Source organism: Gouania willdenowi, chromosome 20 (assembly GCF_900634775.1).
Source record: "Gouania willdenowi chromosome 20, fGouWil2.1, whole genome shotgun sequence".
Taxonomy (NCBI): domain Eukaryota; kingdom Metazoa; phylum Chordata; class Actinopteri; order Blenniiformes; family Gobiesocidae; genus Gouania; species Gouania willdenowi.
The window spans coordinates 27,592,883-27,611,092 of record NC_041063.1 but is presented as its reverse complement, the minus strand read 5'-3'; the positions used below and the strand labels follow the sequence as shown (position 1 = coordinate 27,611,092).

At 43.3% G+C, this 18,210-nt stretch overlaps 1 protein-coding gene across 2 annotated transcripts; it reads right to left on the bottom strand.

Annotated features, from left to right (window-relative positions):
* Positions 1–439: 439 nt before the first annotated feature.
* LOC114453953 (cullin-1) lies at positions 440–16,351 on the bottom strand. 2 transcript variants are annotated; one of them, XM_028434000.1, is made up of 22 exons: positions 16,150–16,351; positions 13,930–14,238; positions 12,978–13,152; positions 12,732–12,899; positions 12,208–12,258; positions 12,037–12,127; positions 10,699–10,862; positions 10,455–10,617; positions 10,255–10,385; positions 9,208–9,315; positions 9,030–9,136; positions 8,321–8,369; positions 8,112–8,243; positions 7,927–8,044; positions 5,623–5,699; positions 5,426–5,544; positions 3,722–3,827; positions 3,569–3,616; positions 2,883–2,965; positions 2,707–2,812; positions 912–1,025; positions 440–837 (listed from the first exon to the last, which is right to left on the bottom strand). In XM_028434000.1, exons 2-22 carry the CDS (start codon positions 14,067–14,069, stop codon positions 757–759), a joined length of 2,331 nt encoding a protein of 776 aa, XP_028289801.1. In that variant the 5' UTR covers positions 14,070–14,238; positions 16,150–16,351; the 3' UTR covers positions 440–756. The 2 variants fall into 2 exon arrangements, with proteins under 2 accessions (XP_028289801.1, XP_028289802.1); XM_028434001.1 differs by lacking the exon at positions 16,150–16,351 and adding an exon at positions 14,656–15,436.
* Between the last annotated feature and the right edge of the window lie 1,859 nt (positions 16,352–18,210).

Sequence of the window (18,210 nt, the reverse complement as noted above, 5' to 3'; positions counted from 1 at the left end):
TTTCCTGAGCTAGTTTTGCATGTCCTCCCACCACCATGGGGTTCTCCTGTCTATATCACACAGATCTGTATATATTAACATATCTATAAATCTGTATAATACAGATTAATATATATATGTTTATATATAGACATATCTATAGATCTGTCTATATACAGAAATAGATCTGAACACTGATATACTGAATTAAACACCCAGTGGGAGGAGCCTGACAGTTAATCAGTGTCTGCTTTCCTTCTTACCTGTCCCCACACACAACTTTTAAAAATGATCTTTGACCTTCAGACTGTGGGAACAGAACCTATGACTGAGTAAAAAGTGTCTGAGTTTATTTTGTGTGTTCATGATGCATTCAGGCTAGTGTGTGTGTGTGTGTATGCACTGATAGCCTCTGGTAAGATGGTGGCCTGTGATGTCATCACACAGAGAGGAGGCGGGCTTTAGAGAAACCTTTCCTTTTTATTTATTTATCACACATTTAGAAAATGAAGCACACTATACAAATGCAGGCTCCGCCCTCCGGTCAGCATGCAGACACCTTTGGATGTGTTTTTACGTTACGTTTGTTTGTTTGTTTGTTTGTTGGTTGGTTTGTTTACTCCTCGCACTTTGTCGTTTATTTACAGGGTGACGGCGCGGAGTGGGCGGGGACCAGGAGGAAGCCCGCCCTCCTGAGGGGGTCACATGATCTCCACACGTTAAAGGACAGGAAGGAGAAAAAAAAATTAACAAAATAAAAGCGTGGGAAAGGTGTCCTCAGGCCAAGTAGCTGTAGGTGTCCTTCTCTCCGTCCACTCGTTCCAAATACTCCTTCTCTATCAGGATGTCGATGCATTTCTGTCCACCAGGAGCAGACAGAGTCAACGTCACGCACACACACACTTTATCAACTCTGTTATTGTGTGCCTGACCTTGATAACGGGCACGCGGGGCTTGAACCTGGATGAGAGCTGGTTGAGGACTTCTGCTAACAGCTGTTGGTGTTTCAGAACCTTCCTCATCTTCATGATTCTCACAATGGCCGCCTGCAGAAACACAATGAGGTCACTTCCTGTCTACTGTCATTAGAACACACACACACACACACACACACACACACACGCATCTACACACGTGTGTACACACAGGAACAGGTGTGAAGAATCATTCGGGGTGAAACAATTCATTTTAATGATTCAATTCATGGATGGTATTGGTTCATTTAAAACGACTCTATCCCAAACGAATCACTAACTTTTACCCAGTGTGACTGACATACAGTAAATACCTGGGGCCTCATTTATAAACGCAGCGTACGTTACATATAAACAAAGTGTGGGATTTATAAAAAAAAAACCTGGTGAGATAATGTTTCCACCTCCACAGCAGCTCTGACTCTGCCGTACGCACACAATCATGAGAAACAGGAAACTGACGCCAACAGGAGAAAGATGAAATTAAGGACAGCTCTGTGAAACGTATAGAATGTGTGTGAAATAATCAAACACACTGAAGATTTCACAACACATTATTTGAAGGATGCATTTGCAAAGACAGAGGAAAAAATTCTAGACGTCCCAGGGAGTGAGTGACGTGTGCGCACCTACAAATAGTTTTATATTATTAATAATAATAATAATAGTCATCAAAATCACATGATCATTGTGCAAAACTGCAGATCAATTGGCTGCAACACCTGTAGCTGTTATAAAAAGGAACGCGCGCACAGTGCGTAAAGACCCACAGTAGCTCATCTGTCACTGCTGGAGGACGAGGTGCACGGGATACATCGGAGGGAGAGGATCTACAAAGACCAGCGAGAGGCAGGACCCCCGTGAATACAAGGCTGCAGTGGGAGGAAGACAATGGAGCTGCTGCAGAGTTTAATCCCATGTTTTTGGTGCATATATATAGTGCATCTGTGTGTGTCCCCCACCTCCGTGACACAGAGGGGATCCCCAATCCCCACTGATCCTCCAGCTTTTTGTGAGGCTGAGCTCCGCCCCCTTCCTCCACCTGTTGAACAGACGTTCTTCCCATGGAGAGTGATCCACATTTTCTCCTCCGCTTTTATGTGTGATCGTTTATTTTTCACCCGTCACAGTCTGATGAGGCAACGTAACGTGATCTTTCTATCATTCCTAATGTTCACTGTCACCACATTACGTTCTCCTGTGTGTGTCCACCTCAACTATTAATACCTCCACCTCACACTGAGTGAAAGTTGTTTTATTTGCTTGTTTTCCCCCTCGGTCCACCGTGAAATTCGTATTAGTGAATATTCGTTCAGGGCGTTCACCGGACCTTTAATAGGCACCGTATGGGCGGAGCAAGGTGTTTTCCTTCCACATTGATTGTGATTTAAAACGGAAACAGGCATGGGACCTATGTACGCACTCGTTTATAAGTCATAAAAATATGTTCGTATGCACTTCCTGGTTTTCAGAGTATGCAAGCTGAAGTGTGCTTAGCTAGGCACACTTTTATAAATGAGGCCCCAGGACACTGGACAGTACAGGTGAGTTTCTATTGATACAATCGATTGATTAGCTTTTAAAACAATGTTAGATCATTATGTGTCCCTGCAAAGGACCGATCAATATATTTGGATCATAGGAACATAAATAGATTCATTTAACCAATAGATGAGTCATTACACCCTTAATAAATAATCATGCCCCACCCCCTTCTAAAAAAAAAAAAAAAAAAACAGGAAGTGGATCCCACCTGGATCAGGAGCTTCCTGTCCTCCTCTATGTTCTTGTGAGTCGTTTCCTGTTCTTGTTTCTGCTCCGTCTTCATTGGAACGTTGATGTTCACCCTCAGCTTCTTACTGCAACACAAACACACACACAGGCTTGTTAGTGTGTGTGTGTGTGTGTGTGTGTGTGTATGTCACTCACTTCTTGTATCCGAGGAACAGTTTAATAACAGTGTCTGGTTTGAAGTCCACTTCGTCCACATTGGCATTTTCATCCTCCAGCACCTGTACACACCATGAACATCCTACATGTAGATCTATACACACAGATCTATACACTGCACAGGTATGTGGCATTGTCTGTGTTTGACATGTTTCTGTTTAGTGCACCCCCCCACCCCCGCACACCAAAAGAACACACAAAATGACACAAATATTTAAGACGACAACAAATTCAGACAAAATGAGAAAAACATAAAATGACAAACACAAAAATTACACCAAATGACGACAAAGACTCACAAAACTCATTTCCTGTATTAACGCCTTGATTGGCTGTTATTCTAATGCGGACATGAATGTTGATCATGTGACCCTCAAATCAGTTATTATCAGGTTTGTGGCTCCGCCTCCAGTGATAAATGTTTATAGTGCATTTTAGTGTGTTTTGATTGCATTTGTGCTGATACTTGTGTGTTTTGTTAGCACCTTGTTGGCGTGTTTCTCGTGTGTGTGTGGCAACGGCATGTTTTCTATGTGATATTGACGTGTGTCTGGCATGTATTTGAGACGTTCCTTGTGTGCTTATGGGCGTGTTTTCTGTCTGTACTTTGGGCTCTTCAGAGCCTCTTTGTGTTGCTGTCTCTTCCTTGGGCTCTGGGGACTCACCAGCAGCTTGGACTTTAGCAGGATCTGCAGAACCTGGCCCAGTATGTCCTGACAGGAGGGAAACAGGAGAAGCAGAGGAGAGAGAGAGCGGGAGAGAGAGATGAGAGAGAGGCAGTGGTGGTGAGCTCAGAGCTGGGGAGGACAGACTCTCACCGTCTTGATCTGTGTGCTGTCGGTGAGCTGCTGCACGGTGTAGCTGTCCTCTGTGTTGTACTGCAGCAGGATGGCCATCTGAAAGGTGGAGGCCTGCAGTGTGTACCTGACACACGCACGCACGCACGCACACACACACACGAGCCAATCACCATACAGCACCAGACCTGCCTTAAGCTAGGCTACAGTCAATTATGCTAAGACACACAACAAAACAAACAAAAACACAAACAAACCCTTTGTCGTTTCCTGTGTTAATGCTCACATTAGTCTTTATTCTAATGCTCATGTGACTCACTGTGATAAAAGCTAACCATCTCTGTGCTAAGCTAGATTCAGATTCAACCAAGTCAGGCTATGAGAACATGCTCAAATTAAGCTAGGCTAAGATCATATGGGCCAAGGTAGGTCAGGATTACTAAAGCCAAGTTCAAGTAAGACAAGCCCGGATACTAGGGATGCACCGAATATTCGGTAACCAGGTATATTCGGCCGAATATTGCAAAAAAGCCACATTCAGCCTTCGGTTTAGTGAGTTAAAAGCAAGGCCGAATAGTAGCATGTGATGCAATAACGCAATCAAACAACGTGCAGTTACGCAGTGTCCGACTCACAGATTTCTTAAGCATTTGATTTGGGGCTTGACTTACAGACACATCCGTGTTAGCAGAATCGCGGGCGGAATCGGCATGAAACGCCAAACTGTTGTGTCTGGCTAACTAAGAATAACTCAGTCCATGTTGTCCTTTAGTTCTTTTTATTCCAGACTTTTGTCGGTGCCTCGTAGCTACACATTCACTGTCAGCTAGCTACCTCAAGTACAACTGTTTCAGTGGGATCATTTGGTTTACAAAATAAAAGTCAGTTGGAGCAACATTATTAGAATGTTACATTCTAACAACATCTAATCAGAGCTACAGAAGATCCATGGGACAAGTTGTTTTGTTGTTGTGGACAAGACCATCGATACCAGGGTTTGTAGTCTGAAACATCGTAGATTATTGCTGTCAAATATTTTGCCCCCTAGTGGTGAAATAACTGATGCTTCCTTGTGTCCATTTAGTTTTGTTTAATCATTACGTCTGGAATGATGTCATGAGTATCATTTAAATTAGGTTAATTTAAACTAAGTTGATCAAAACTTAATCAATAAAACTGATCAGATTCAGTAAACCATTGATCTTTATGTGACATAAATAATTAAAAAAAAATCAGTCAATAATCCATGTCACTACAACTTATATCTACCTTTTAATTATCAACTTTATTTTTGACAAACATTTGTTTATTTATGGTTTCATTTATTTATTAGTATTTATTTTGTTTCCTCACAGGAGTTAAAAACTAATATTTTCTTTAAAAAAAAGATCAACGTTTCTTAAAAAATTCAAAAAATTTAAGTGGAAAACACGGAATTTGGAAAAAAATAAAACAGATTTCATAGAGGCCTAGGTTTACATTATTAGCGTATCTACTGTGGCGAAGCAGACAATAACTCATTTCTTGTGAGTTTATCCACTTTAATTTTTTTTGTAATGCATGTTTTGTTTTATTTGAAGGTCTAATATAAATGAAAAACGTTGTGCTTTTTTTGAAAAGCAAAGACTACTGGAATATTTAAAAAATGTCATAATATTCAATAAACACTTACTTTCTTTAAAAAAAAAAAACATGTCTAAAAATGTAGGTAAGCCTGAGTTGTACCTGTTCTTGAAACAGTTGGTGACCAGCTCTCCTTTGGACAGATGATAGAGCCACGTTAGCTTCCTGCCACTGTGTCTGCTAGCATAAAAGGCTGTGAAGCGCTGGTAGCTTCGCTCCAGCTGAGGACACGCACACACACACACATACAAACAAACATTATTGCTGTTGGTGGTGGTGTGATGATGATGATGGTTTACCTCTGAAGGCAGAGCGAAGGTACACGACTGTTGGAAAGGCCACGATCCAGAGCTCAGGACCTGGATACTGAAGTCCACTGAAGACAGGAGAACATCAGCAAACACACACAGGGAAGATTAAATTATCTCAGATTAAATGATCTCAGATTAAATGACTTCAGATTAAATTATTTTAGAATAAATGACTTCAGATTAAATGATCTGACTATGATCTCATTAAGTGAATCCAGATTAGGTGACCTAAAATTAACTGATTCAGATTAAATTATCTCAAATTAGGTGACCTCATTAACTCATTCAGTGTCAGCCAATTTCAGAATTTCTACCCCCTCAGTGCCAGCTGTTTTTGAGCATTTTGACAGATGTTTAAAGACCCACAGAATATTTTGTACTATGACAATCTGAAATCTGACACCAGATTCTGAAAGATTAAAGTCTCTACTTTCTAGCTTGTTTCGTTCTTCTGTAATCCGCAGTTGAATAGAGGCAAGTTTCACACAAATTGCCAGTTTGTGATAAAAAGCTGAGAAAAACTATTAGTGACTTTGAAGCATTTTTTTTGCTTTAGTGACACCTCAACATGGTTTCCTTCTAAAAAACTGCAAAAACAACACTGACCAGGCTTTTGATGGCAACATTATTATTATTTTACCATCTATGTCACAGTTGAATGGATTTCTTACTGTATTTTGGCGTTCCTCCAAGTCTCTCCCCCTGTCAATCACACAGAGGTAACTTCCTCTTCTACCCGACACGCAGAGATTACCCATTTAGCTGATGGTTTTATCTCACGATCGCAGCATAATCAATAATCCACTCAGGTCCACACATGATCTGTGTTAGTATGTGGTGCTGTGAGCTGCTGGATACTTTATAAGATCACTTCATAGTACCATAACCTCCCCCGTCCCTGCTTCTTCCTCCTTAGCTAATGGTAGCATCAGTGGCTAATCTCACATTTAAAGATGCGCTGCTACCACCTTCAGGGCACAGTTGGTCACTACATCACACTACAGCTTGATGAGGGACCCTCACCAGGGTGTTTTCTAGTAATCTCCATGATAAAATGTAATTGACGTAATATTACGTCATTGGTACTGAGTGTATGGATTTGAAACGACATATTACATCAATGGCACTGAATGAGTTAAGTGAATTCAGATGGGGGGGGGGGTATCATGTAAAAATCAGTTTCTCAAGCTTTATATTATGTTAATATGTCACTATTTTTGGGTAATCTTTAAATCTCCTGCTAGCAGCCATTTTCTTGCAGTTTTGCTCGAGGGGACGATCCTCTGCCATGGAGACGAGGGCCCTCCCCCTCCTATGTTTTCTTCCTTAGTTCAGCCCACAGCACCCGCCTCTGCACATTTAGCGTTCCATTTACTTATTTTAAATACTTCTGTAACAAACCCATGGCTTATGTTGTCTGTACTTATTAATGTACACATTAGAATAAAACTCACCCCTACCCCGCTTCCAGCTCCGTCAAAACAGCTGCCGTCACAACAAACAGCTAAAAGATAACTGCGTGTCAATCAATTACTCTGCTTATCGTAGTAGCTGCCTGCCTTTAGTTTTTAAAAATACCTTCAGCGAGAAGATTTATTTTTGGATGTGAAGAAAACAGCTCTCTTTAGAATGAAACAATTGGTCAACAATGGCTGGAGTTTATCTTTGGAAGCGGCCGTCATCCCAAAAAGATCTGCTATGTTTGTTCCAGACACTTTTTAGATGACTGCTTTAAAACAAGAGCTTATTTGAAAGGGGATTAATAAGTACAATGACACTAAAAACCAATGCCATCGCTACTCTGGACTACTTCTTCAGAGCCAGCAGCAGCACGTGTGTGAGTCAGAGGCAGGGGAGAGATCACTTCTCCTCCTCACTTTCATAACCATTCAAAAAAGTAGAAAGTAGCCAAATACAGCACACAGAAAAACAGAAGTAAACAAAATCCATGCTTGTTTGTACAAGTACTAAAGGGGGCGTGTTCATGGGCATGTCAGACAAGCTTGGAGTTTCTTACAGAAACAGAGGCAAGATCGAAGTGTCATGAACAGTGTACTAAAGAGCGAAACTTCTTTTAAGTTTTTTTTTTATATTTGCTGCATTTTCCTAAAAAAATTGTGTAGCATAGTTATAGAATGGTACTATGTGCCTGAAAAAAGATGATACCCCTGCTTTAAGTGAATTCAGACTAAGTGATCTCAGATTAAGTGCCTTCAGATTAAATTATCTCAAATTAAGTGACCACAGATTAAGTGATCTCAGATTAAATTATCTCAGATTAAGTGATCTCACGGTCCAGAGGCTCAGAGTTGGTCAGGTGCTTCTTGAACTGCTCATTGAGGTCTTTGCTGACACCGATGTCTTGGAACATCCTCTGGAGTTTGGACGTGTACTCGAAGCCACACGCTTGCTGCAGACGCACAGTTACAGTCAGTCAGTGTCAGTTACAGACGGCCCATCCCCTCAGACAAACTGACCTTTAGTTTGGAGATCATGCTAGCCTCAGCGTCGTCGCTAGCGCTGTTCTGATGAACCAAACGTTTGGCGAGCATCTTGGCGTAGAACTTCTGGAAAACATCTTTGTCCTCAATGTACTTAAAAACGACCATCTGCAGGAGGAGGAGGAAACAGCAGGGGGTGTCAGAGAGCAGCATACAGACCCCCACCCAACCACCAATCAGCTCACCACTTGGTTCAACGTGTCCTCAAGCTCCGCCTCCTCTGGGTTTTTAGAGCTGAAGAAGAAAAATACGGAGAACTTCAGTTAGCTTCATAATCCGTGTTACGGCTGGTGTCTCATGGCCTCTCAGCCTGTACTTCCTCCTCTCTCCTAACACACCTGACTCACATCAGTAATCAGGTAGGAGAGGGAGGAGGAGCTTATAAAGGGCTGAGAGGACCAGAAGGAGGGGAGGCACAACTTCTGACCAGCAGCAGACATGTGGGGAGAGTTCTTCAGCTCCCCACTGGACGTCTTCGTAAGTTTGTTGTTTTAGTTTGGACTGGAGATTTCTGGTAGTCCTGATTTCATGTTCCTGTAGTTTAGTCTTTTGTATGTTTTGTAGTTTAGAGGGTGGACGCTGGGACGACGGCCCTGTATAGGGTTGGCCCAGTGTCCTCCCTACTTTTGTTCAGTTTGGCCAGGATCTCCAGTTCCTTTTAGTTTGTTCTGTTGATACTTTTAGAATTTTGTTAATACTTTTGATAAAACTCTGATTTCTCTGTGGCGTCTTTTTATGTTGCGGCCCCTCAAGCCTTTACCTGACACCATAGAGGGGGTCGTAACAATCAGAGACAGACTGGTTTAAGAAAGATGAGGTTAACTAGGTAAAGGGACTTAAACTCACCTCTACTTAATTAGTCAGATTAAATAAACCAGGCTAAATTAAACTCACCTTTTCTTCAGCAGTGAGTCACAGTATCGAGCCAACAGTTCAGGTGATTTACTGGAGGACTGGGCCATTCTGGTGACAGCGTTGTTGTTGATGAAGCGACCGCACGCCTGCGCGCACACACACAGACAAGCACAGTCAGAGCGGTTAGGGTTGCTCTCTCGGTGCCGTGGTTACTTACCTTATCGAGCGCTGCGACGAAGCCTGCGTCGTTGTTGAAGGCCGACATCACCAAAGCGTTGTACTTCTTATGGACGTCCAGCGTGGTTTGGACGTAGACTTTGGGGTCCTACACACACACAGACACACACAGAGCTTAGGTGTGTGTGTACAAGAGCAAGAGGCATGTGTGGGTAATTGGTGGCCCAGGGGCCACATGTGACCCTCAGTTTAAGCTTGTTGATACCACCAAAAATCACAAAAAATGAGATAAAAACACAAGATGACAACTAATGTGCACAAAAACAAACTAGAAAAAACACTAAGGGTCTGTACTACGAAGCTGCATCAGTATATCCTGTTATTTCTCCATTAGCTTCACCTAACCAAACATTCTCTGTCAGACAGCAGCTGTACTATGAAGCTGGATATGAACATGTTCGCTTAAGACAGGTGATTCCAGTCTGGCTATGTGAACGCTCTTGTGACAGGGCGAGATTATAGCGTCAGACCAATCATAGAGAAATTGTGGAGAGCAACTTACTTCTTAATATGAAGAATTAAAATCCATGATTCAAACCAAAAACAACACAGTTGTTGCAGTAAAAGCAGGAAGGAACGAATGCAGGAATTGATGAGTGTTAATACTTAAATTAGTGAGATGATAAAGAATAAACAGACACTCTGATCAGTTTGACTTTAATGAGGCTCAGACCTTTCTGTGGCTCTGATGCCACATTCATACAGCTCAGCCTACAACTAAGGTGGAATATATTTGTATTTTATATTATCTTAAAGGATCTACTTCATAACCTGGTTGTGACCAGGTTAGGCGTTTGTTCAGCCCAAGTTACCATGGTGATTTAGCCTGGTAAGACGTTAGTTAATGTCATAGTACAGCACACACCAAATAAATTCAGGAAGTTAGAGAGAGAAGAGAAAATCCAGCTTCATAGTACAGGACAAAAATGACAAAACTACACCACATGACAACAAAGACATACAAATGGAATGGGACGAGTATGTGTGTTCAATGCGTAATGTAGTACAATACGTGTGTGTGTCTCACGTTGAGCGCCGCCTCTCCACACTTCTCGATGGCGGCGAGCCCTTGGTTGTGAATGTGCGTCTCCAGGAGTTTCTTCAGTTCTCCCAAACCGTCGGTGATCCGCGACACCAGGTTGTACATCCGACCCAGATCTGAGGAGAGCAGTAGAGGCAACGTTAGAGACCTGTGATCGTGAGTGACGGTGGGCGGAGCCGGTCTACCTTCGTTCTTGTCGGCGTCCAGCAGGTTCTGAAACTCGGTGTGAAAAATCTCCAGGTGCTTCTCGATTAGAACCTGCTCACACTTCCGAGCCAATTCGTCCTGCGTGGATTCGTGGAGGTAAACCTGAACCCGCCGCTGCTCCTCGAGGAGCCGCGCCTCTGCCTGCACGCACAGAGACAGACACACACAGTGTGTGTGAGGCCATGTGTGTGTACACACACACACAAGTGTGTGCACATGTACCTTCTTCATGTACTCGGTCACAGGGTTCTGCTGCAGGAACTCGGTGCTCTCTCTGGTGTAGAAACGTTCTGTGTCGGTGAGAAACTGACACTCAAAGTATTCTTTGTAGACGGAGAGCGTGGGTCCTTTGGCGAAGGCGTCCTCCTCGTTCAGCCCCAGCTCCACTGAAACACCGGCACAAAGATTAACACACACCTCTGTCAGCACCCAAAGTAAACGCACAAAATACCTCCAAAAACATACAAAATTACAACCACATATACACATCATGAAAAATACACAGAAAGACTACACAAATACAACAAAATTACAGCATAATACACAAAATGACAACAAAAAACAAACTAAATATTAGAACAACACACAAGACAACGAAATATACAAAATCTTAACTAAATTACACAATTACAAAAAGATATGCAAAACGATAACAAAGCTACACAAAAGGACAAAAAACACATTGACAGCAAAATATACAAACTAAAAATGACTCCTAAAACATACAAAAATACAAAAAAATATAAAAAATAACAAAGCTACACAAAAATGACTTAGAAAACAAAAAGATTCTGAATTGTAAGAATTGTTCATGTGAAAGACATCTTATTGTGTGTATTTTGTTGTGTAATGTCCTTTTATGTTGTTCTTTTTACAAATGAAATTTAAAGTAATAAAGCAGGAAAAACAGAAGACTGGCCTTGACCTTAAATATGACCTTGAGCAAAGGTCAAGGTCACACATTGAAAGGAAATGTGCCAGTCTGAGCACTGCATCTCAATTTGTCACAAGTTGTTTTTTGTGACATCATGAACTTTGACCCCTACTGATCTTTTTACTGGTAGGTCGTACAGCTTCAGTCCAATTAAATAAAACAATGAAAAAATTTTTTTGACACTTGACCTTGACATTTGGCTCCAAAAAAGGTCGACTGGACATCTTTGACATATGAGATGACATACGTGTCATTAGTGCTGCATTGATAACCACAAAGGAGTTGCGGAAGAAAAATAATAAGAATTCCTATGAGAACCATGTATTTAGCAATTTTCAATTTCGATTTACAAAATAACAAAAACAAAGAAAATGCGTAAAAATACACAAAATGAGAGAAAAATATACAAAACAACGACAAAGCTACACAAAAGGACAAAACCACAATAACAGAAGAACACACTAAATGTGAACAAAAGCCTTTGTTGTTTCCTGTATTAATGTTCTGATTGGTCATTATTCTCATGCTAACACAAATGTTGATCATGTGACCCTCAGAGAGACAGTCACATGTTTGTGGCTCCGCCTCCTGTGCTAACAGTTAGCCTGGGCACAGTGTTGTGTTACCGTAGGACTGGACGACTCCGCTGATGAGCCGAGTGTTGATGGTTTCTCCGTTTCTCTCTCTCTCGATCAGTTTTAGGACGGCGTTTGTTACCTGAGGACAACGCACAGAGGTTAGCTGACCCACGCTGCTCACTTCTTGAGGGCGGCGTCGGCATGAAGTGAGTCCCTCACCTGCTTGTTCAGCGGCCGGAATAAGCACTCCCTCCAGGTGACCAACGCCAACTACAGAACAGGAGAAACAGAGAAGAGCCTTAATGGCTTCCTGCCTCAGAAGAAGCTCATGCTGAAGGAAACAGCGGGGCAACCGTGACTCAGGTGGTAGAGGCGTCGTCCTCTGGTCAAGAGGTTGGGGGCTCGATCGAAGTGTCCTTGGGCAAGACACTGAACCCCAAGTTGCTCCCAGTGGTTGACGAGTGCCTTGCATGGCAGCTCTGTCCCAGTGGTGTGTGAATGTGTGTGAATGAGCTGATATGTAAAGCACTTTGTTACCTCTGTCTGTGAAAGGTGCTATAGAAATAAACATTACTTACTTACTTGAAACAACACAGTTGTTCTCACTGTGGGAAGTTTCACTGGCATTCAAAATAATCCAATACAAATGAAAGAATAAAGTTTAAAGTAAATCAAAAAAGTGGGTGCGTTTGGTTCACTCTCTGAGGGGGCGTTTGGCTCTCTGTGCGGGGTGTTTTCCTTACCGAATAAATCTCGTAGATACCCTTGCGGCCCTCGTCACACTCGCGGCGGACCCAGTGGCGGTTGAGGTAGGCACAGATCCCGTTGAGGACTTTGCTGGAGAAGCGGTAATCCTCCCACTGCTGCGTGTAGAACTTCAGAACCCACTCATCCATCAGGTCCTCGCCATCCTGAACACACAGCGCAGAGGGCAAGGGTTAGCGGGGGTGGAGAGGAGCTAAGTCACAGCGGGCGGGGCTTACTCTCACCTTCAGCAGGTCTGTCAGGTAGTTTTTCAGGAAGTCTTTGAGGCGCTTGTAAAGCTCCAGGCCCACAAACTGAGCCCCGCCTGGAGTGTTGGACTTCTTGGAGGGCTTGGTGGGCGGAGCTGAGCCCCGGCCCTGACTGGACTGATGCACGCTCGTACAGTAGTTATAAACATGTCTGAGGGGGCGGGGCTAAGGACACAGACACACACAGTCAGCTGCTCAAAACAATGCCAGAGATTAGGTCTGGACTTGGTCTGTATAGTTCTAGTTGTCATGACTAGTTTAAGTTATGAGAGTGTTCTCAACTAGTTACGGCTGGTTTATAATATGTACATAGTTTAAGTTAGCTTTGAATCCAGATTAAGGAACTATAAGACTAGTCTTAAGTTAGTTATTCACCTAGCAAAGACTAGTTTAACTGTTTTAATTCTTCCTGTGAGTCATCCAATCCACTGAAGCCAAACACTAAAGGAACATTTCTGCTGTTTTCATCCATTTAAAAATGACAGGTGTTGATATTTTGCTTCCACAAAAACACCCGAACACAGCCGAGGTCAAAGTGATGTCACATGTTGGAGAACACAACAAACAATGCAAAAAGTGAATCCATAGAAAGAACAAAGTCAAAACACTTCTTAAAGTGCAACAATGCGATGTGCCAGACTTTTCCAAAGTCCAAGTCACATGACCATTTGTCAACAACTTGTTTGTTTATGATGGAGACAAACTGATTTGTCCATTAGACATTTGTTAGTGAGTAAATTATTGAACACAGCTTTTAAATGATGAACAATCTAGATTTTAGTTTGTTTTTGTAACTAGTTCAAACCTCATTAAATTATGTAACAACTGAAGGTTAGTTTGAAGTAAGTTAGGATCAGATTAACTCAGATTAAAGCTGGTTATAGGTCTATTCTAGGATTGAGTTAGACTGAATCCAGTGGAAGGATACGTGTAGAGCTCCATGTAGCGTGCCTTGGCCATGCTGTGGCGAGCGTAGACCTGCTGGATCCCGGCCCGCAGGTCGTCCCATATCTGGTCCAGGCCGATCTGCTTGAGTCCGTGTGGGTTGGGGTTCCTGTTGGACGACATCCTGCCTCCCTCTCCTCCCTCTCCTGTCGCTGACGGTCGGGGCTCGCTCGGCGCTCACAGCTCGTGGTCCATTAGGCACCGACTGGGCAGAAAGGCGGGCGTGTGTTCTTCTGGAATGCACGCCTAGGTGGCGCTGTTTCCCACTCCTCAGCGAGCCTCACCAGGTGACCTGAGGAGGAAAGACAAAACATGTTGGTTTCTGAAGACGTAAACCTTCCTGAAATCGTGCGAAACAACTTAATATGGTTAATGAAGTTTATTTAATATTTCTGCACTGAGATCACGTGAGATTTGACGTCCTACTGTCAGCTACACGTGCTAAAGCTAACATTAGTTCTCCTGTTTTACAGTAAAAAAAAACATATGATATTGTCATTTTTTGTGATACGGTCAATGAACATGTGGGTGAGGGTTTAGGACCATTCTGTCTGTCCTCTCGTTTATGGAGGCAAATTGTGTATAAATGTGTGAAATTATCTTAAAACGCGTGAGGATATATTAGTGTCAGATTGGAATTTCTGCTGGATTTTCTTTAAAACAAAACATCAACTAAAAAACAATAACAAAAATAATAATAATGCATTACCGTTTCCCCAGGACACGTTTCTCACGATCAGAGAAGTCCTTCAAAGCAGAATGTTTCTAGACCTTTGTGGATATAAATCTATGGTTGACATCGTCTTTGTTCGTTTGTTTATGGATTCAAAAAAAGTCACTTATTTGTTGGAGTTTGTAGGAAAGATTAATGTTTTTAATGAATGATTATGATCAATAGTTACTGATCAAACCTGATGGATTGGAATCCCACAATTAGAGTTTAAACGTTTAACTTGTTGTAAAGGAGCCGACGGAGTGAAACTTGGTCAGGCTGAAGTGGACTAATCCATTATTAGTGACATTGGTCTAATCTACACTGACCTGCAGACATGGTCACCACTCCAACCATAACACTGGTTCAAAAAGACAACAAACAACATTCAGGCAAAAAGCATCCTCAAACAAGACCAGGAACCCGGCCAAAAACAGCACGAGGACCCTTCTGAAACAGGATCAAGAGCAAGTTTAAAAACCCCTCAAAGTTGGGCCAAAACCAGATCAAGAACCAACCCAAACAATAAATCAACAAGTGAGCTGAAACAAGACAAGGAACCAGGCCAAAAACAGCTCAAGAACCATCCTGAAACAGGACAAGAACAAGACCCAGGCCAAAACTAGGCCAGAGAAAGAGATAAAAAACAAAAACTTAAAACCAGATCAAGAACCACTCCAACAAATAAAGCAAGAGCAAAGCTGAAACCAGACAAGGAACCGATCCAGAAGCAGACCTAGAACCTTTCTAAACCTAAATCAAGAGGTAGTCCAAATTCCAAATCATGTTTAAGAACCAGCCAAGAACCTACCTAACCCAGGTCCCAGAACGTACAGACAACTACCATAAAACAAGCCCAGGAACTACTCCAACACAGACCAGAACTAGGACCAGGTTAAGAACTACTGGAAACCAGAGCAGAGCTGACATTAGCTGCTCCAGCTACGCCTCCAATCAGGAAGTCACGGGTTCGATTCCACAAATTGATTAACTTCTTCTATGTCAGAAGCAGAATATTTGCTTTATTCTTTGAATATGGACTTCAATCTTAATTGTCTGACTTTAAAGTCAGATTTATTTATCCTTAGCATAAACGCTGGCTACTTTAATCTCAGATTTAGGATTTTAGAGATTACAATCAGGACACAGAAACGGAGTTTACAGGTGTTCGCGGACAGGTTACGTCTCTGCGTTGTATTCTGTAAACCAATCTGCGCACTTTGCGCTGTTTTTGCTGCTACGCCGGTCCATTAGCTTGTATGTTAGCATTAGCCGGGCGTTCGGTCCAGATATTAACATCCGAACGGCCCGAGATCAGTGGTCAAAGTGTCCTTGCAGTTGTTTGGTGAGATGTCCGGGGTGAGTTCGGGCCAAGGGGCCGGGGATCTGTGTGATTTCGGTCTGGATTGTGACGCTCCGCGGCCTTCGGTATGAGTCAGGAAAACTTAGCTTAGCATTAGCCGTCAGCAGCGGCCTCAGAGCGGGTCTTACCATCGTCTGGCCGCCGCTGTGTCCAGTAACTTGCCGCGGGTAAACTATTTGGGGTTCTCCGGTGGCTCTGAGCCGCTCTCCGGGGCTCCTGTCGGCCGGCTTGGCGGCTGTTTGCTGCCCTAGGCTGAGTGCGTCTGTTCGGCTGATCCTCCGCACAAAGATCCGCTGAGCGGCCCGGAGCGTGCTGCCTTCAGGAACCCTCGGAAACCCCAGCGTCACAACACACACAAATTTTAGCTTCGATTAAAAAAATTTAAAAAAAAAATCTGCCCTATTTTAAACACATAAGTGGAGAAGAACTTAACCTTGTTTTCAACAAATTCTAAATAAATTAATCTTCTGTTTCTAAAGTATTTAAAAATATTTTTGGTAATGGTATTCGTGTAATTGTGAACCAACCCTTTTTGTGTTGTATATTAGTCACTGTTTTTTCTTTAATGTTACGACAATTTCAAATGAGCGAAAATTAAAAAAAAAAAAAAAAAAAAAAACCTACAAACCCCTCTCTACATTTCTCCCAAAGACAAATGTATTGACTTTAAAATGACTGTAAATCTAATGGTTCTGTCTGTCAAGACTAAACAGGACAAAACATAATAAGATACAACAGGAAAAACTCGACAATATACTGTGGCTTTTCCTTTTTCCTCTCCACAATCGTCTGAATATTTATTGTTGCTCTAATCTGAATGAGTGTTAATAGCCAAATAACACCAGTGTTTCCGTATTAAAACCTTACAGAAATCATATGAACTGCATGAGACATTTCATTCAAAAAAACATTGTGATGGATTATTTAGTTGTAGAAGAAGCTCTATTTCATAGTATTTTGTGAGATGTCTCAATCTGGGATGCAACCTCTGTCTGCATTCCTCAGAAGCATTTATTTCAATCTGCCAATCCTGATTGGCCGGTGAAGCACGTCCATCCGCTAGGGGGAGACCCACCTCCTATAAAATGAGGACGCGGACAGACGCGCACCATTCAAACACCTCTTCCCCTTTCAGCAATCTCGTGTTTTCTTTTGCCAGCTTAACTGTCCACAGGCAAATTTTCTTTATTCCAATCGCCGGATGCTGGCAGGACTAGCGCCTGCTCTGGACCACAACAGGTCGAGAGGTGGGTGATATACCACTCTTACCTTGCTTTGCTTGGTAGGTCCTGTCCTTCGCTGGTGAAAGGTAGTGAACCTCCGAGCCTCGGCTCCGGCTGACGGCTCCTTCCATCGTGTTGCTCCGGCACACACGTTGGTCACCAGCGGCTCTTTCACTCCGGTGTTAGCCACACTGCACGCTCCTTGCCACAAGGCCGGTGCGTTGACCTCAGCACACCTTACTGTTGTCTTGGTCCCACTGCCCTCAGCGCCTACATGCGTATGTTGGTCCTCCCACTGGGCTCTGACAAAAGCGTGTAGCCCGGCTCCAGCTCCTGGCAGTACGGCATCCGAGCTTTGGGCTACAGCAAAAGGAAAGGAATGCTGTCCTCAATGTCTAAGAAGGTCCAGCACACGTTGGCCTGCATCCCTGCTAGCACCTGTGCTAGCTACCAAGGGGTAGCGCAAGCTAAGCCACCTGCTCTCCTGACTGCACCACGCGGTGATGGAGACTAAAGCTCATCTCACCGAGGGAGCGGGATGCTCTGGGGCTCGCCTCTGTCCATGTGGGGGTAAATTATCCGCCAAAGACAAGTACGAAGTGTGCCCCAGCTGCCTGGATCTGGAACTTGCCCGTATGGCGCTCGAGTCTTCGGGCTCATGCCAGCACTGCGCCGCGTTCAACACATTGTATTGGCCTGTCCGAGCCGGACTCCTTCCCTCCTCAAGACGTCCCCGTAGAGGCCGGTGTGGTAGAGACTCCGCTGATGGACACTGCGACTGCTCAGGGTTCCAGCTGGGTTTCCAGCTTGACCTGGCGACACCTCCCCGCTTCACGAGGATATCCTCGTGATTGACTGTGGAGAGTTTAATGAGGACTCCTCTGCCCTCTCGGTGTGGACAAGGAGAACGAACCTTTCATCACTCCGGCTTGGGGTGAGCTTCCTGGCTTCACGCCCATCTCCTAT

What these genes read in the sequence shown, in the direction of transcription:
- LOC114453953 (XM_028434000.1), bottom strand. Translation starts at nt 14,069, where the DNA reads ATGTCGTCCAACAGGAACCCCAACCCACACGGACTCAAGCAGATCGGC. An exon ending in CAACTCTGAGCCTCTGGACC is followed by an intron (nt 5,700 to 7,926) that starts GTGAGATCACTT and finishes TCCTGTCTTCAG; the next exon opens with TGGACTTCAGTATCCAGGTC. An exon ending in CCCGCGTGCCCGTTATCAAG is followed by an intron (nt 838 to 911) that starts GTCAGGCACACA and finishes CCTGGTGGACAG; the next exon opens with AAATGCATCGACATCCTGAT.